This window comes from Sitophilus oryzae, unplaced genomic scaffold (genome assembly GCF_002938485.1).
Source record: "Sitophilus oryzae breed Bouriz unplaced genomic scaffold, Soryzae_2.0 scaffold_708_pilon_pilon, whole genome shotgun sequence".
In the NCBI taxonomy this organism is placed as follows: Eukaryota; Metazoa; Arthropoda; class Insecta; order Coleoptera; family Curculionidae; genus Sitophilus; species Sitophilus oryzae.
Genome location: NW_022147316.1, coordinates 69,930 through 90,868, shown reverse-complemented (window position 1 = coordinate 90,868; position 20,939 = coordinate 69,930). Strand labels below are relative to the sequence as shown.

Here is a 20,939-nt window from a genome sequence, read left to right as displayed (position 1 = left end):
TTGCCTTAATAAGCTTGGTTATTCCATAATTATTTTACGACTTATCTGTTAGCTCAGTTTTCAGTCCAAAAAGAAATGTATGTACTTATATCAAGATATTTTTAGATAACACCTCAACCAAACTTCATTCATAAATAATATTTACAGTAATATTTTTGTAAGATTACAAAAATATTAAATCTATTAGAATTATGGTAGAGACACAAACTGATCATAATTATCAGCTGTCAATTGAAATATGTGAACATCTACTATGACTTCTACTTCTTGATTTAGATGAAGACTTGGAGCGATATCTAGATCTTGATTTGGATTTAGATCGCGATCGAGAATGCTTATGCTTCTTAACCTTCCGGCTTGATTTGTAACTCTTGGATTCAGAATGTTTCCTGAAAAAAAAATACAAGTCAATTTTGTTGAAACTCTTCTTCCTTAGGCAAATAATTCAGTGTCATATAACTAGAATTTGAATAAATAGGAGCACATGATATGACAGCTTACCTTTTATGTGACTTCTTTTTCTTCTCCTTTTTCCTCTTTTTATCATCTTCACTTGGTGTTTCACTTTTCTCTCTTTCTCTCCTTACTTTACGAACTTCTTTTCTAATTTCCCTTGATCGTGATCTTCTACTTTCTCTTGATTTACTTCTGTTGAAACAGAAATTGTGTATGAGTAAACAAATTGTTATATGTATATGTTACTGTAAATGCGGTAAAACCTAGGATAAACGCGCTAAACCTAGGATTTACCAAAAAAATGTGGTAAAAGCCCGAAAACTATTTATTTTGCTTCCATTTCCGACTTTTACCGGACCCAAACTGTAAATTTTAGGATTTACCACACCGCATTGGTAAAAGCACGAATAAACAAGTGGTAGTAAAAACCATACCAACCCCACCAAATAACCACCTAACCAATGCATTAACACCCCCCAAATAACCAGGCTAAGCAATGCATTAACACCCTCCAAATTACCAGGCTAACCAATGCATTAACACCCTCTAAATAACTACCTAACCAATGCATTAACACCCCCCAAATAACCAGGCTAACCAATGCATTAACACCCTCCAAATAACCAGGCTAACCAATGCATTAACACCCCCAAATAACCAGGCTAACCAATGCATTAACACCCTCCAAATAACCAGGCTAATCAATGCATTAACACCCTCCAAATAACCAGGCTAACCAATGCATTAACACCCTCCAAATAACCACCTAACCAATGCATTAACACCCCCCAAATAACCAGGCTAACCAATGCATTAACACCCTCCAAATAACCAGGCTAACCAATGCATTAACACCTCCCAAATAACCAGGCTAACCAATGCATTAACACCCTCCAAATAACCAGGCTAACCAATGCATTAGCACCCTCCAAATAACCAGGCTAACCTAATTAGTTAATGCTTTCGGTAAATCCTAGGTTTTACCGCATTTCGGACATTTACAGTAACAAATATACGACTGATACGTTACAAAAATCGATATCGTGAAACGATAATCATTAAAATTTCAATGCCTAAGTAAACAAAAACAGAGATGTCTTTGTATATCGACATCCTTAATTTGTCGATATTGTTGCTATAAGAAAAATAATTCATACTTTTACCAATGTGGTGTGGTAAATCCTAAGATTTACTGTTTGGGTCCGGTAAAAGTCCGAAATGGAAGCAAAATAAAGAAGTTTTCGAGCTTTTACCATTTGCTTTTGGTAAATCCTAGATTTAGCGCGCTTATCCTAGATTTTACCGCATTTCGGACATTTACAGTGACATATACAGACCTGGTCTTCCCAAATCGTCGGTCTGGACTTTCATACAGTGCAATTGGCAAAATAACCAGAGGATTTTTTTAAGAGATCCTAATGGAAATTCAAATATTTTAAAGCAAAATAAAAAGTGGGTGCTAATACATTTCTTCTATGCAGTATTGCCGAATTTTCCACTAGAACTTATACTAAAAAAGAGGGCTTTTCGAATAGTCCTGCAGCCAGTGTTGGGCCATTAATATATCAACAATTAACTAGTAACTTTGTTACAGACCTCATAACTCACATAAAGTAATCGCAAAACAATTTCCGCCGCACGCGATCAATTTTGAACTTTGAGTGACAAGCGATGGCGACAGCGCTGCCAGATTGTGATGGATTTATGAGAAGAATCTTAGTGAAAAATTGGGAAATAATATATTTATTATATATTTTTTTAAAGATTTTTACGTTTTATTTTTAATTTAATATTGTTAAGGTCAAGGTGTATTACTGGTTGCATAACCGCAACGGTGCATTGAGGAACCTGGCGAATTCGACAGAAAGTAAAAGAAAATTACAGAATTCTTTAGAAAATTCCAGAAACCATCGCCAGGGGATATATAAGGCCCACGCTTTGACAGTTGGAGCAGTCTGAAGATAGTCTGAAGTCTGAAGTTTGATAATACCGCGAAATATCGTTAGAGTAATAGTAGTTGCATAAATTGTGTTGTAAATAGTATAAGTTGTGTGTACAGAGTGAGACAAATAAATTCGTTAAGTATTTTATAGTGAGTTTAAATAGTGGACCCACGGAATCCGTAACAATTGGTGTCGGAAGTGCGATTCAAGAGGATTTTAAGAAGAAATTAAGTGGATTGGAAGATTTTTAGACCGAATTAGAGTATTTTTATGATTGGTACGAGAGAACAAGCGAGGAAAATGGAGGAAGTAAGCAAATTATTGGGCGATTTTATAGAGAATATGCGAAGAGAGAAAGCAGAAGAACAAGAAAAACTGCAGAAAATGCTTATGGAAAATCAAGAAATTAGACAAGAACGGTTGGAGAAAATTGTAGAAAACCTAGAAGTGCGTCGCCAGAAAGAAAAAAAAAGAAGAACAGGACCGGCTTGAGAAAATTTTCGGAGATTTGAAAGTTCAACGACAACAAGAAAAACAAGAACAGGACCGGCTTCAGAAAATTTTCGAAGATTTAAAAATTCAACGACAACAAGACAAACAAGAAGAACAGGACCGGCTTGAGACAATTTTCGAAGATTTAAAAATACAACGACAACAAGACAAACAAGAAGAACAGGACCGGCTTGAGAAAATATTAGGAAATTTGGAAATTCGTGTGGAGGAGCGACGTCACAGGGAAAGACAAGAAGATCAGGACCGTCTTAAGAAAACTTTGAAAAATCAGGAATTTCGACTACAGAAGAATTTTGAAGATCTGGAAAAACGACAGGAGAACCATTTCCAAGAAGTCGTAGAAGATCTGGAGGAACGCCTTCAGCAGAAAATGGAAAAATTGGAGATGGACCTACAGAAGACCAAGGTACAAGTAAGGACACCTGGCTAGTGATGGGTTGTTATTTAACTATCTGTTATTTTATAACAATTATTTAGAAATAACATAACGCAACCGTTACTGCTTTTAAAAAATAACAGATATAAAATAACAACACGCAGAGATCGAGTGTTCGTGAAACTAAGTCAGCGCTCTGCACCGCCACGAAATTCGATGCTGCTCGAAGCAATTCCAAAAAACAACTAGTATGGATGGAAAACCTATTATTTCGACAACCATCGATACAGGCGGCGAGATACAACGGACAACGGAGTGGGGTATGCGCTACGGCGCGGCGCGTCGTGTTGGGCTGACAACAGCTTAAAAATAATAGGATATAAAAGAAGCAGCTTTTTTGAAACAGTTGCGGGCATAACGCCTGGCTGTCGAGATAACAGGAGTGGGAAAGGAGCGCTGCTGCATCGGTCGATTGTCGATGGAGGCTCGCAACGGGTTGGAGAATAACGCATCAGTTGTTTTAGCTATGTTGTTTTTTTACCTGTTACGAGCATAACAGAACGGCGTTCGAGATAATCGGAGGTTTGAAACAGGTTGGAGAATAACGCATCAGTTGTTTTAGATACATATTGTTTTTCAACCTGTTACGAGCATAACGGGCGGAGGTCGAGATATTATGGCGCTGTATGTTTCAATACTTTGTTATTAAGTTTCAATATTTAAGTATTTATTTATTCTGAAAAATTTTCAGAATAATATTTTAAGATTTTTTAAAAATGTATACAGGGTGTTTTGAAAAATCTGGTCATTGATTAATCACGATCCTGCTTAAAGCCCTTGACGTAAAAAGCTGATTTTTGGAAAACGGATTGACTTTAGGGTGTAGAGGTGCGATAAGAAGGGATTTTTCGAAACTCAAATTCTAAGGGGGTGAAACCACCCTCAAATATTAGAATATTTTTTATTTAAAAACTGGTGAGTTTTTCGAAAAAACTCTTAAACACGTATATTTTATTTTGTTGTTTTACATATTTTGAGATTTTTACAAAATATATACAGGGTGTTTCATAAAATATGACCACTGAGTAATCACTATTCTGCTTAAACTGCTTGACGTTTAAAGCTGATTTTTGGTAAACGGATTGACTGTGGGGTGTAGAGGTGCGATAAGGAGGGGTTTCTCGAATCTCAAATTCCAAGAGGGTGAAAACGCCCCTCAAATATTACAATATTTATTATTTAAAAAACGGTTAGTCTTTCGGGAAAACGATTGGACACGCATAATTTATTTTGTTTTTTTACATATTTTGAAATTTTTTAAAAAATAATACAGGGTGTTCCAAAAAGTTGAGTAATTGATTAACCACGATTCTGCTTAAACTGCTCGACGTTTAAAGCATATTTTTGGCAAATGTGAGAAAATTTTATCCAGTTTGTATGTTAATGGAAATTCTTGCTTTGCTTTATCATCACCATTACAAATTAATAATTCGATGCGAACGAAGTCGCGGGTACAACTTAACAAGTATAGCTAGAGACGTGAGAAATATAAAATAAGAGACGCCCCCCGATGCGCAGTGGACATCCCACAAATTTGCTTCAATCAGATTTTTCGTAGCGTAACTGCATCTCTCTTCCGCCGAATGCGTTCTCTCTCTATCGTGTGCGCGACCGGTGCTATCCCCAAGTCTCTTCCTATATTTGTCAAACTGTACATGCTAGTTTAAGTGTAAAATTAATTCGAACTCTAGTGTGTAGTTGGTTTACTTATGAAGAATATACTACACATTTTCTTATATTGCTATTTTTTGACCGCAAATGGTAAAATCATAACGAAGAGCTTCTCGCCCGTCGAGTGAGATGCACCCTGTACACTGCTACGCAATTCAGAATCTACGCGGATCGAGGGGTAGGGCGTAGGTAGATCGGAATTTATAGATATAGACGAGTGGCGGCATTTTGGCTTTTTTATATCGCAATTTGTAAACAGCGCTTATTTGTAAACAACCCCCGTTTTTAGAGAGGTATTTTAGATAACAATCGATATTTAGAAATGTTATGACACCCTGGAAATACTACCACCGAGCACGTCATTGTTGCAACTGCGTTAATACGCCTGGCGGTGACCGCCTCATATTCTTTCAGATATTTAGCAATAAAATAAAGAAACCTGTTATTTTTAAGCTGTTATTTTAAGCTATTTTTTATAAATAACTATAACAGTTTCAACTGTTATCTAAAAATAACAGTTTTGCCCATCACTACACCTGGCGTTTATGGAACTGTGAACCTCAAGGCCCCGACCTACGATGGACAAACCACCTGGACGATGTACCACCGCCAGTTTGAAGCAGCGGCTGCTGCCAATGGATGGACTGACCAAGAGAAAGCAGCAGCACTCGTCATCGCGCTGCGTGGCCCTGCCCTGGAACTGTTGCAAACTATTCCTGCAGCCCAACAGCAGGAATACCAAACTTTGGTCGCTGCACTGGACAGAAGATATGGCGACCAACATCGACGCCAACTTTACTAGGCCCAGATCAAGACACGCCTGCAGAGGTCCGGAGAGAGTCTGCAGGAATTCGAAGCAGACTTACGTCGGCTGGTACACCTGGCATATCCAGAAGTACCGGAAGGATTTAGGGAGGAACTCGCTGCCCAGTGTTTTATCAGCGGACTGAGGGACAACGAGTTACAGAGGGCGCTGCAAATATCCCGATTTTCTACCAGCAGCGAAGCACTGGTCAGGGCGCTGGAAATTGAAGCTGCTTTTAGCACCATCCCTAGACCGAAGATAAGATCGGTAACGGTCGAGGAACAGCCCGGAAGTTCTCACATACGTTTGGAGGAGATGTTTAGTAAACTATGTGAGTTACTAGTGAACAAGAGTAGCAACAACACCCAGACAGAGAACCATAGATCCCAGGACATAAGGTGCTATAGATGTGGCAGGAGTGGCCACATCAAACGGGATTGCCGCGTCCAAATGCGATCCCGTTCACCATCCAGAGAACGTAGGCACCAGGAAAACTAAAATCAGTCAATACTAAGGGGCGAGTATTGACTGGGGAGAACAGAGCCCCCAGGATTTTTTCCATTAGAAGCCTAGGAAGAACCGCTGACAGTTTGGTGATCGATGGGAAAGTCAATGGAAAGGGAATTCGAATGACTGTGGATACTGGCGCTATGGTATCGTTGGTACGGGCTAACTCAGTGCAAGGGTTGAAGCTGATGCCTCTGAGAAGAAGAGTGTGTTTACGTACAGTTACGGGGGAAATGGCCGTTGTACGGGGAGAGGCTATCGTCGAACTGAAGTTAGGAAATTTGAAGTTTCAGCATAGCGTCTTAGTGGCAGATATCGAAGATGGCTTCATCTTGGGTATGGATGTGATTCGTCAACATGGATTTTCGTTTGATCACCAGAGAAATATCCTGAATATCGGAAATGAAGAGTTTATATTATCTCCAGACGAGGGACCAGGAAGAATGGATGTAAGATCAGCGAAAACTGTGGTGATACCTGGTAATACCGAGAAGATCGTATTCGGTAAAGTGGAGGAAATCGCTGGGTGCTGTGCTGGACTGGTACAAAGTGGCGACAAGAAACAAGATAGGTACTTAGTAGGAAAATCATTGATGAACACCGACAAGAATATACCGATCAGAATTGCGAATGTTTTCCCGAATTGTGTCAAGATCCAAAAAGGTGACAAGATAGCCATCTGCGAACCTGTAAGAAGTGTCACCCGATATGATGAAGTGTCGTCAGCTGTTACACAAAATGCATCCCAAAAAACACTAAAACATCTAGAACAGCCATGGGATCACCTAACACCTGAGGAGAAACAGAAGGCTAAACAGTTCCTGCTAAAGCATGGCAGTATTTTTGAGAAGAACAACAGTGGAAGAACGGATTTTGTGAAGCACCGGATTAATACTGGTCATGCCCAGCCGATTCGACAACGTCCTAGAAGGGTGCCCCTTTCCAAACAGCAAGAAATGGAGACAATGGTAGATAAGATGTTAGAACATGGGTGGCCAACACGAGGCCCGCGGGTGGCTTGCGGCCCGCCTTTTGTCCTCTTGCGGCCCACAGACCTGGAGCAAATTATATTTTTTAAATTTTATTGTACATATCATTATATAGCTAAAAGAATATGACATGAAAGTTCCGATTCATATTACACATTAAAATAACGAAATAGTAGTTTCTAAATTTTCCTATGTCCTTGTTAAAACTGATTTAAAAATAAACCCTAAATATTGTATCGTCGTTTTTATCATAGGCAGTTCTAGTGGGGAGAGCTGTTATTCATTGCGTAATGCGAGACGCACATGCGCGCCGCCGCGCGGCGTTTGGAAAACCGGGCGACTAAGGCGCAAGACTAGATTAGCCAGTGAAATGAAGTCAGTCTCACTCTTCTGTGTGATGTTCACGTCATGGTCGCGTATCCTTTTTATTATCGCAAATTCATTAGAACACCTTTTGCAGTCAGTGTTATAATAATATATACCTATTTATAATACGATTTCAAATTATTTTATCGACATATTCTTCAAGTAAGTAAGCCCAGCTTTTATTTCTTTATATAAACATTTTTTGTTACTAATATACAGGGTGATTTTTAACCTATACGCATAAACTTGGGAAATTATTGCTGATGACAAATAATGACTAATAATGAAAAAAAAGTTAGTAGAATATTTTTATTTACCGAAATAACAAACTATTGAAATAAAAACAAAAAATGTAAATTCCATTAAATTAATGTGCACTAAATATTTTTATTTACGGAGATAACAAAAGTAGATAAGCAAGCTGCGTTCTGGACCAAAATCGCGTGCTTTTTTAAATGGAGGTCCCAAAACCGTATTTTGGTACAATTCAAGGTCATACGCCGTTTGATAAGACAGACAGAGATGTCTGTTTATCCCCACTGTCTGTCTGTCTGTCTGTCTCAAAACTCTTTTTAATAAATAAATCGAAAGCGGAAAAAAGTTTAGAAACAGACAGACAGACAGTGGGTCTGTCTATCTGTTTCTCTGATAAGCATACATCGCTATCTGTCCCACTATCTGTCTGCCTGTATCTCTGTCTGTCTTATCAAACGGTGTATAAAATTGAATTGTACCAAAATACGGTTTTGGGACCTCCATTTAAAAAAGCACGCGATTTTGGCCCAGGACGCAGCTTGCTTATTGCGTTTAGGTTAAAAATCACCCTGTATATGACACTTATTTGAGCTAATGTATTAATAACTAGTGGCATACACAATTCTCTTTTAGTATTAAGTAATATTAAGTATCTACTAGTAGCAGTGATATTATTTTCCATATTTTTAGTTAAAAAAGAAACCCACGATGGCGTCAACTAGTAAAGACCTTGTACCAAAAAAGAGAAAAATCACAGACGAAATGAGAATTTTTCAAGACAGGTGGACTGTAAACTACTTTTTCGTGGATTTTAAAACAAAGCCCATATGTTTGATATGCAATGAATCTATTTCCGTTTTGAAAGAGTATAACATTAAACGGCATGACGAGACTAAACATGCAAATAAGTTTGATAAGTACAAAGGGCAATTTCGACAAGATAAAGTAAATGACTTAAAACAAAAACTTTCTACACAACAGCAAATATTTACAAAGGCTAGTACAGAGTCGAGATGCTATGTTAAAGCTAGTTATGCAGTAGCTATGATACTAGCAAAAAATCCAAACCTTATTCGGATGGTGAAATAGTTAAAGAATGTTTGGAAAGCGTCGCTGAAATTTTGATTCCCGAAAAGAAAAAGGATTTCTCCAAAATAAGCCTGTCTCGTCAAACGATTACTAGGCGTGTTGACGACATTGGAAATTATATTGAAGATGATTTGAGAAGCAGAGCATCCGATTTTGTATTTTACTCTTTGGCTTTGGATATTGAATCATCGTCAATTCCAAGAATTCCTCAAGTCCTTGGACTCAGATTATGGTGATGTTACGTTTTATGCAGAAGTAAGATGGTTAACGCGTGCTATAAAATGTTAAAAAGGCTGTTTGATTTGCAGGAAGAAATACAATCATTTTATGAAAGCAAATCAAAAAGAATCCGAGAGTTTGCGGACAAAGAATGGGTTTGCGATTTTGCGTTTTTAGTTGACATCACAAGTCACCTGAATGACCTGAATACTTGTCTACAAGGCAAAGATCAATTAATTAATAATTTGTATGATCTTATTTCTGCATTCCAGATGAAACTTGGTCTTTGGGAAGAGCAGTTACGGACAAAAAATTTTACTCATTTTCTTACATTGTCGCTGCAGCAAGACGTCACACAGGAGGCGGCTTATAAATACGCTTCTTTGTTATCTGACTTGAAAATTGAATTTGAAACCCGATTTCAAGACTTTAAAAAGCATAGTGTCCTTTTTTCTGCATTTGCAACACCATTCACTGTAGATGTGAATTCATTACCAGGAAGGTTCCAAATGGAGCATTGTGAAATGTCTTGTGATATGCAGTTAAAGGAGAAATTTCATCAGGTTAATTTGGAAGAGTTCTACACAAAGTATTTGAACAATGTTAAATATCCTGTATTCTACAATCATGCTTTGTTGATGTTTTCGCTATTTGGAAACACTTATATGTATGAACAGCTTTTTAGTCACATGAAGCATATTAAATCGCAAGTGAGAACGCGTATCACTGATATTCATTTGGAAAACTGTTTACAGTGGCAACAACCTCAGTCGACGTTAATATTGATGCCCTTAGTTCTGCCAAACAAAATCAGATTTCCCACTAAACTGAAATATATTTAAATTATGTAGTTATTAGATAAAGATGTTTTACTTCTAGATATGTTGTAGTTATAATTTTCTCTAGAATAAAAATATACCTATGCTGTTTGCTTTAATTAATAAAAAAATTGTGGCCCGGTAGATAATTTCACTTCTGCTATTTGGCCCGCCGGCTGAAAAGGTTGGCCACCCATGTGTTAGAAGATGGAGTAATCGAAGAATCATCGAGTCCATGGTCATCTCCTGTTGTTTTGGTGACGAAGAAAGATGGTAGTACACGATTCTGCGTCGACTATAGGAAGCTCAATGACGTCACTAAGAAAGATAGCTACCCACTGCCACGTATAGATGACACATTAACAACTCTGGCAGGTTCGTGCTGGTTCTCCACTCTCGACTTAAAGAGTGGATACTGGCAAGTTGGTCTGGACGAGGAAGACAAAGAAAAGACGGCTTTTTCTACAGGAAACGGACTATACCAATTCAAGGTCATGCCGTTTGGATTATGCAATGCTCCAGCCACTTTCGAACGTCTCATGGAGGTGGTGTTAAGAGGATTAACTTGGAAAACGTGCTTGGTTTACCTCGACGATGTATTGGTTATGGGAAGAACTTTTGAGGAGCATTTGCGAAATTTAGAAGAAGTCTTTGGCCGCATACGGAATGCTCACCTGTACTTGAACCCGAAGAAGTGTAGCTTATTCCAGCGACAAGTGGAATTCTTGGGTCATGTAGTCTCGGCAGACGGAATTTACACCGACCAGAAGAAAATCGCTGCGATCAAGGATTGGCCTAAACCTCGCGACAAACATGAACTTAGAAGTTTTCTGGGTTTATGCACATATTACAGAAGATTTGTCAAAGGATTTGCCAATATAGCTGCACCCTTACATAGACTTACAGGTGATGAAGTCGGCTACGAATGGAACACCGATTGTGATGTAGCCTTTGGAAGACTTAAGGCGGCTTTATGTTCAAGTCCTATTTTAGCCTACCCGCAACAATAAGGGAAGTATATCCTGGACACAGACGCCAGCAACATCGGCATCGGTGCAGCGCTATCACAAGTCCAAGATGGCGAAGAACGAGTAATAGAATATTACAGTCGAGTTCTATCTAAACCAGAAAGGAATTAATGCGTTACCCGGAAGGAGCTGCTAGCAATTGAAAAAGCAGTTGATCATTTCCATGAATATTTTTAAGAATTTTTAATTAGGACAGATCATGCGGCTCTCAAGTGGCTTATGGAGATGAAACAACCTGAAGGTCAAATAGCACGATGGCTCGAGAAGCTCCAGCAGTATCACTTTACCATCCAACATCGTGCTGGAAAGATGCATGGTAACGCAGACGGTTTATCCAGAAGACCCTGTCAAATCGATTGTAAGCACTGCTGTAAAACGGAACAACGCGAAGGCACTGTTATGATAAGGAGTTTTAAGCTTGGAACCGATGAACAGTGGACGACGAGACAATTGAGGAAAGACCAAATGGAAAATCCAGACATCGGGGCAATACTACGGCTCAAAAAAGGTAACGGCGAGAGACCACCGTGGCAGGATATTGCGGACAGAGGGCTCGTTTTCAAAGCTCTCTGGGCTCAGTGGAATTCACTGGTTATTGAGAATGGATTGTTAAAGCGCACGTGGGAAAGTGCGAATGGCAGCACAGTAACAACTCAGTTACTGGTACCAAGGAAGAAAGTTACCCAGGTATTGGAAGAAATTCACGGTGGTAAAACTGGAGCCCATCTTGGGGTAAACAAGACCTTGAGCAAACTGAGAGATCGCTTTTACTGGGCTAGATCGCTTTTCTACTTATTGCGAAGATGTCAAGAAATGGTGTCGACAATGTAAAATTTGTGCAGCCAGCCAAGGACCAAGCACTCGATCTAGGGGAAAAATGAATCAATATAACGTTGGACTGCCATTCGAAAGAATCGCTGTTGACATTGCAGGTCCATTCCCTGAAAAGGGCAACAAGTACGTTTTAGTGGCGATGGATTATTTCAGTAAATGGCCAGAAGTTTTTGCCATTCCAAACCAAGAAGCATCAACTGTAGCTGAGGTATTAGTCAATAATGTCTTCAGTAGATTTGGAATTCCCTTAGAGCTTCACACTGACCAAGGAAGGAACTTCGAGTCAAGACTGTTCCAGAAGATGTGTGATCTGCTTGGTATTCACAAGACTAGGACAACAGCTTTACATCCGCAGTCTGATGGGATGGTCGAGAGATTCAATAAGACCATTGAAGAACATCTCTCGAAAATGGTGGATGAACATCAAAGAGATTGGGATCAGCATATACCACTATTCCTAATGGCATATAGAAGTGCAGTTCACAACACCACCGGACTTTCACCATCGAAGATTTTATTTGGTCGAGAATTACGGTTGCCTTGTGACTTGGTGTTCGGATCACCAGACGACAGCACCACGAACGTAGAGGACTACGCGGATGAACTGAAGGAAAGGTTATTGGGAATTCATAAGGCCGTGAGAAGTAAGATTACGCTAGCCAGTGACCGGATGAAAGCTCGTTACGACCTCAGAGCTAATTCTACGGGATTTCAACAGGACGATAGGGTATGGTTGTATAACCCACAGCGCAAGAAAGGAAGGTCCCCAAAGTTAACTCCAGCATGGGAAGGTCCTTATACAGTGATCAAGAGGATAAATGATGTTGTATACCGGATTCAGCGCAGCCCTAGAAGTAAGATGAAAGTAGTTCATCTCGATCGATTGAAGAGATATCAGACAGGAAACCTTGATCGGGACGATCTAATTTGAGAAGGGGGCAATGTTAAGGTCAAGGTGTATTACTGGTTGCATAACCGCAACGGTGCATTGAGGAACCTGGCGAATTCGACAGAAAGTAAAAGAAAATTACAGAATTCTTTAGAAAATTCCAGAAACCATCGCCAGGGGGTATATAAGGCCCGCGCTTTGACAGTTGGAGCAGTCTGAAGATAGTCTGAAGTCTGAAGTTTGGTAATACCGCGAAATACCGTTAGAGTAATAGTACTTGCATAAATTGTGTTGTAAATAGTATAAGTTGTGTGTACAGAGTGAGACAAAAAAATTCGTTAAGTATTTTATCGTGAGTTTAAATAGCGGACCCACGGAATCCGTAACAATATTTTAGAAATTAACTTATTTATTAACAGTAGTCACTGACAGTTACAGTAGCAATATATTTAAATTTAAAGCTACTCGCTACAAATCGAAATAAGTAAAGATAACTTTGAAAGTGGTATAATGTGCTTACCAATAAAAACTTACTTCTCTGACTGTGGTCAAGTGTAATAAAGGAGCTGTATTGTCACGTTCTTGTTCAAAATGGTTTATCAGGAAAGCTACAAGTTCTTTTAGACTGTCTAAATGCTTCGGCATATTTTCGACACACAATTTTAAGAAATGCAATACAAAAACTTGAAAATTTAGTTCTTCTAAAAACTGTTTGTACTTAAAAATACAATTTAAAAAAAAACACTATAAAAATGGGCAAACATGAAAATTACTCCCAAAGATTCAACAACAACACGATATTATAAAAAATAATGACTGACATTATGATAATTGTCAAATACGACAACCTTGCTGATCGCGGCGCAATGTGACCAACATGACGATAATGAAAATCGCTTTAAACCTTTGAATAAGAAGACTAAGGAAGGAGCATATCAAAAATCTTAGGTACACCGCGATGGGCCTCAAATATGGCCGACTTAAATTCCGGTTTATCAGTGTCGTTCTAATTTTATTTAAAAAATGTAAAACTATGATGTAGGGTAGACGTGGGGTAGACTCAATAATTTGTTGTTTTATTTTACGTTGTGAATAAATGTTGGTAGTTATTAAAATTGTTATAAAAATATATAATTCTAATAAAAATAGATAAGTTATAATAAGTATTTATTAACACAAACATCCGATACGCTACTGAAGCAGGTAAGTCAAATTAACGTATCAAAATTCTTTGACATCTGATCTTTGACAAGTAGTAAATAAAAGCTAAAATGCAAGAAAATATATAATTTAGTTAATTTAAGCGAATTTCATAAATGATCGGTTTACTACACGTATGTATATTATATAGTCACTTACTAGCGAAAAGTTGTTCCATTATTTCACTCAATTTTTGCCGAGATCTACCGCACGCTACACAACCAACTATTTTAGAGTCTTTTTCGATAAATCGCGATAGTGTCACTGTTAATTTAAGTGCTGCCACAATTTCCATCTAGATTTACTACCTTTATACAACTATCAGTAGTAGAATAAATAATAAATAACATAAAATAAGCTCCGTAAAGACTGACAAATCCACAAGAATTCAAATCAAATTCAAATGTATCAAACGAATCGTCAAACAGAACTGTCAAGGATCCACTGTCAAGGATCCACCCTAGAGTGCTTTTATGGTGCTTTTTCCGCCCACCATGCATGAATACATGGATAGCATTATGCTCCTTCCTTAGTCTTCTTATTCAAAGCTTTAAACAAATTTTTGCAGCTTTAATCTAAATAAAATATCTGTTACAATAATTTGCTCTATGATATAAAATAAAGAGCTGCACGGTAATTGTACAACAAATTTAAACATTTTTGCCAAAATTTAATCAAGTCAGGTTTATAGGCTTTAGTGTCAATTTCGATACGATTGATGACGTCGGAAAATATTTTGCGACTACCGCAATATTTTAATTTCATTTTATACCGGTTTAATTTAATTTTATTCCCACCTCGATTATCTTTAACCATGCCTAAAACACGCAGGAACCGGCAACTGTGCGTTTATTTGTGTCCCTGTCTATTGACTTGTTACAATGTAAGTCAATCCTTTATCTTAGTCTTACTCATTAAAATACAGAACCATTTTACAGAGACTCATTTTGAACGAACACGCCGATATACAGGGTGAGTCTTAAATAAGTGCAAATATTTTCAGGGCTGGTAGATCTCGACAAAAGAAACATGTTTACTCTTTATCGTTTTTCAAATAATTCCAAAATAACCGAGTTATTTTACTATGAAAATTTCCAAAAGAAATGATTTTTTTCTTAAATTTTGAGTAGTGGATCTTTTCTGGGTTTTCTTTCTTGTAAATTTCATCTACTACCTATGTTGCCATATTATCAAGAAGTTATGTTTTTTAACTAAAAATACTATTACACTTAACACTATTTGCACTTATTTAAGACTCACCCTGTATATCGGCGTGTTCGTTCAAAATGAGTCTCTGTAAAATGGGTCTGTATTTTAATGAGTAAGACTAAAATAAAGGATTGACTTACATTGTAACAAGTCAATAGACAGGGACACAAATAAACGCACAGTTGCCGAAAAAAAGTAAAGTTGTAAGAAAATCTACAAAATAAAATAGTTATTTTTTGTAAACACTTCTGGCGTTAAACAAATGGACACTTCAATTGTCAGAAGTTATGTTTAGAGTTATACAAATTTGCCTAACAAAGAAAAAAATGCTTAACGTTTCGGAAAGTTTATCTTTCCGTCGTTTCTTTCTTATTTTTTCGTCAGAAAAATAAAAGAGGTTTTTTTTTAATTCAATCTAATACAAATAAATGTATTGCTCATGCATCTGTAGATGTTAGTAATGTATGGCAATCGCTTCTTTGATTTTAAAGAACATAACATAAATAAACATACAACATACGTAAAATTTAAAAATAATCATACAGAAAGTTTGGGTTTTTTTGGTTTTACCTTATTAAGTAATTGATATCAGGTAGTAATTGCTAGTTTTGAAGTTTAACTTGATATAATGTCATTTTAACAGTACGTCAACGGTTTCTTGTAGACGTATCTGGTTTAAAAAAGTAAAGTGTTCTGGAATAGTTGAATTTAAATATTTTAAATAATTTTTTTCTTTATTCTTTGTATTTTTTTTGCTTCCTACGACGGAAAGAGATAAACTTTCCGAAACGTTAAGCATTTTTTTCTTTGTTATGCAAATTTGTATAACTGTAAACATAACTTCTGACAAGCAGTGTCCGTTTAGGTTTAACGCAGAAGTGTTTACAAAAAATAACTATTTTATTTTGTAAATTTTCTTATGCTGGAAGTACACACTCGCCGAGGGGACCCGAGGCGTCACAAAAAACGCGAGGTCCAGCGAGACGTCCCGAGACATTGCGCAAAAACACACCAATAAAATTTTGCAGTACATAAATAAATATATTCTGAAGAATAATTTTGTAAAAATAAAAATAATCAGGCGCTCTACGATATAAATTTAACAACACTTTTGTGAAAATTTGGGAAATTTTTTTCTTAAATCTAATTTAAAACCGACCTGAAAGTCGAGAAAATAAAAAAAAACTGAAATCCACAAAATTTCCTTTTGTTTTCATTGTATTTTTGGTATTTTATAGACGTATACTCATCTACGCTTTGTTTTTTGATCCTTGGCTGTTACGTCACAGATTATCATTCTATTGTCCGTGTTTGTCATGAAAAAAATCATGAAAACCAATATAACGTCGAAAGTGATGACATAACTGCCAAGGATCGAAACAAACTGTCTTTTCGACTTTATGTTGCCGAGGTGAGATGTATTAAAATTTAAAAAAAAAAACATAATGCTGCATAAAAACGTAAAATATTTGCTATTTTGCCTAATAATATTAAACTATTTTATATTTGCTATTTTACATTATAAAAAATAAATCTTTATTTTTAACTGAGGAGAAAAGAGATTAATCAATAATTTTGTAATTAGTCTAATAATTCTTATGATAATGATGACAAAAAAAGCGAAAACAGTGTCTAGAAAGTCTGTATCATAATATTTTTCATACACATTATAATTTTCTTTGTTTAAAAGACGCAATAACGACACGTCTATACCAACAACGATATGTTTTTTGCTAATATCTCAAAGTGGATTCGTTTTGTTTGATCGCTTCTCAATTATTAAAATAAACGTAGATACTTATAGAAACTAATGAATGTTTATATTAGGTTGGCAGTCATATATGTGAATTTGAAGACCTTCCATCAAACTGAATGAAAACCTCGTGCGTAGCTTTTAATAGACTCATTTTTCTTTCTTAAACGGCCCGGATAGTGACCATTAAAGAATCTATCTACAGTTCTCTTAACAGAGAGGTACTTTGACTAAAATCGTTTATCCACTGTATAATTATATATTTATATTTTAATAATTTAAATACCGAAAATAGGCGTCAACTCAAAGGAAGTTTAGAAGACGAACTAAGGAATGCCGAGATCTCCCGAGAGCACCGTGTATATTTTCGCGGGACCTCCAACTTAACGTTTTCGCCATAGAGAAATATAAAATCTATTGTGTCTCTCTTTTATTTAGTTTCTCTATAGCTCTCGTCTCCTTTGACTCGTATCTAGAGGACACCGCCTCTAGACCGAGCGCTCCCAAGACGAGGCGAGAGGCTCCGAGGCAAGACGAGAGCCCCAAGTACACACTCGCCTTGTCTCGCCTCGGGTCCTCTCGGCGAGTGTGTACTTGGTACAAAACGTTCAGAGTGCGAGGCGAGAGGACCCGAGACGACGCGAGAGCTCCAAGTACACACTCGCCTCGTCTCGGCCTCGGGTCACCTCGCCGAGTGTATACTTGCACAGTTACAATGCAGTGGCGAAATACCCATAAAGGATTTTTTGGAGACTTGTTTATCTTGAAACTGCCATCTTTGAAAATATTGTGTTAAGAAGCATAAATATGTATGTTATATTCTGACTGACTAGATGTGCCGTTTGATGTTAGGTCGAAGGTGTAATGTAATGATATTTTAATTAATTTAACAACACAAAAATAAAATATTTAATATCAGTGATGCACAATTGTTAAAAACTCAAATTCTTCACAAATACTACTCGCTCAATTCTTTTAACATATTTAAAACAACGATTTAAAATATCCTTACCTTCTTTTTAGTCTTCTATCATCTTGTAATTTTGTTTCTTTCGAAGATGTATTTTTAATTGATGATTCTGCGGACTTTAATTTTAAAAACATTGCTGCTTTCCGCTTTCTTTCTAGTTGTAATGCTTTATCCTTTGGGTCACTAAGCTTATCATCACCTAAAAAGTAATATAACAGATAGAAAATCCAATATGAAATAATTGTAGACAGAATGTGCTATATAACAAATCCAAGGCAGTTCATTAATTTTCAAACCTGTTTTCATGATTAAATATGAAAAATATCACCCAGAGAAATTCAAAGAATGGCAAATGACATAAAATGACATTTGGCTTTATCTTAAGGCGCATTCTCACGACTCGTGTACTTAACAAACATTTGTAATTGGTATATAGGGTATACACGGTGCGTCGGGCATCTACACATAATTTCTAACATATTTATTATAGGAAGTACGCCGCATTCCCGCCAGACCCTGTAGGCCAACAAAAAATACTTGCCAAGTACACGAGTCGTGAGAACGCGCCATATTTCAATTTTCTTTGAACAATAATTGAAAAAAATACATTTTTTGAAAGTCCCTGTATATTACAAGCTCTTTGCTTCGACTGTTTAAATGTTTCGGCATATTTTCAACAAACAATTTCAAGAAATGCAATACAAAAACTCGAAAATTTATTTCTTAAAAGAATTGTTTGTGTTTAAAAGTGCAATTTTTAAAAAATGACTACGAAAATACGCAAAAAAACGAGAATTACACACAAAGATTCAACAACAACACGATATTATACAAAATAATGACTGACACTAGGATAATTAATTGTCAAATAATAAACGACAACCTTGCTGAAAACGGCGCAATGTGACCGACATAGAGATAATAAAATTCGGTTTAAACTAATTTTTGCAGCTTTAATCTGAATAAAATATCTGTTACAATCATTTGCTCCATAAAGTCAAATGAAGTGCTGCTCGGTATCTTAAATTGTGCAACAAATTTAGACATTTTTGCCAAAATTTCAGGTTTCTAGACTTTAGTGTCAATTTTGATATGATTGATGACGTGCATGGGAAAATGTTTTGCGATTACAAATACATAGACCTGTTTTCATCATGACATATACTTACTTTTATCTTCATTTCCCAATTCTATTAATTCCAAAATTGTATCACTCTCATTTGGCATATCTTTAGTTTGATGCTGTTGGTTACTACTGTCAGTGCCAGTATCAAATATATCAAATATAGGAGATTTATTATTTTTAGTAGTAGTAAGTGATTGTTCTTTTGCCTTTTCAGATTTAGGATTTGTTTGTATATTTTCCGAATCAAATAATTTGGCTTGTGGAGGGGAATTTGCAATATCATGAATTTTATCCGCTGCGTCAATTTTACTAGGCTGATTGGATAATGCAATTTCAGATACAGGTAATGCTTCTTCCTTATTAGGCTGCGGTAGGGTTGTAATAATTGGTTGGCCAATTTTATACAAAACTTTCTCTACTACAATTGTTTGAGGCACCTCCTTTAAGCTTTGCGGACTTTTAGAATTGCTATTTAAATAAGATTCTTCGTCGCTGGATTCTTCAAGTGGAAGAGCACTTTTTATTTCTTTGGGCGCATCTTCTTTGGCTTTTTTAATTGAAAAGCTAACTGGAGCTGTAAATATAATAAAATAATTTATCTGGCTTACTACATAAATAATAAACATACCAATAATTTTCTTTGGTTTGGGTATTTTTTCTTCTTGGTGCTTAACCTTTTTTTGAATAGCTGCTTTTAATTCGTTAAGTTTGGATCTAAAAAACAATATTATTTCCTTAACAATAACTTAATGACAGAATTACCTTACTATGTAATTATTTTATAGGTGTGTTCCAATATTGTGTAATTGACATCGCCTGCATCATGGAAAGTTCGGTTACTATACCAAAATTAAATGCAGGTTGGAACGGATTTTGAACTGTTTTTTGATGAAATTCAAAATCGAATTTTTCATTACTAATATAGGTTAGATATATTTTCGATATAAATTTTTAGTTTTATTGGATTTATTTACGGATTATTGAATTTGTTTATTTTTAATTAAGACAAAATCACTTTTGCTTTCTTTAATAAAAGTTTCAAATTATCTTCAATGCTATCTTACATACGCAATGAGTTATGGTACCACATACTCAATATCATTGTTCTCTTTATCACTCATCACACACATATTGAGTACAAAAAAAACAAATAAAAATATTTATTTAAAATATGTACCAAATAAAACAAGAAGAATCACAGCAAATTAAAAACAGAAAATAATTAAAAATTGCTAAAGAAATAAAAACAAAACAATAATCAGCTTAATACGCATGTCAGTTCTTTTGATTCTCTTGCTTTTAGGCTGGTATTGAAATCGCCGTTCTGATACGGTTCATGGACGACTAAGGTGCGTCCAGATTGGGCGCGCCGTTCCGCGCCGACCCTCGCAAAACTATTTTTTAACGTGTAGTTGCATACTGCGCATAAGCGTAACCATACTAAGAACAGGTTTCTGCTATATTAGAACAAACTACTACGACTGCTTTTTCTTTATTTTTGTAAAAGTCAATTGTTAAAGCACTTAGCAAAACACAGACACAGGTCCTTAAAATATCTGAAAAATGTGTTTATTTTTTTAAGACTTGATGCCCTCTAGCTTACAAACGAAGCACTTTTGTATAGAGGTAAATTGTGTCCAAAGAACTTATTTTGATTCCAAAAATACATGGTAGTTCTATATTCACGGAATATTGGGACACCCTGTATTTTTTTCAGTATATTTAAAAACGTATTTCCATAAAATTGGAGACATTTTCTCAGAGTTTAATTTGTGAAAATATGTAAATCTAAGGTCAACAAATTTAGATCGCAAATTTCGAAGGAGCCGACGCTTACCTACTTTCGCATCTGTATTGCTGAGG

At 36.3% G+C, this 20,939-nt stretch overlaps 1 protein-coding gene across 1 annotated transcript in view; it reads right to left on the bottom strand.

Annotated features, from left to right (window-relative positions):
* LOC115888309 (splicing factor, suppressor of white-apricot homolog) overlaps positions 1-20,939 on the bottom strand; it is a 39,281-nt gene continuing 18,342 nt past the window's right edge. The window contains exons 11-15 of the mRNA XM_030907994.1: positions 19,705-19,790; positions 19,120-19,650; positions 17,993-18,149; positions 502-648; positions 1-389 (exon numbers count right to left, since the gene is read on the bottom strand). Coding sequence (XP_030763854.1) covers positions 221-389; positions 502-648; positions 17,993-18,149; positions 19,120-19,650; positions 19,705-19,790 — 1,090 coding nt within the window. The 3' untranslated portion in view covers positions 1-220. The remainder of the gene's footprint in view (positions 390-501; positions 649-17,992; positions 18,150-19,119; positions 19,651-19,704; positions 19,791-20,939) is intronic.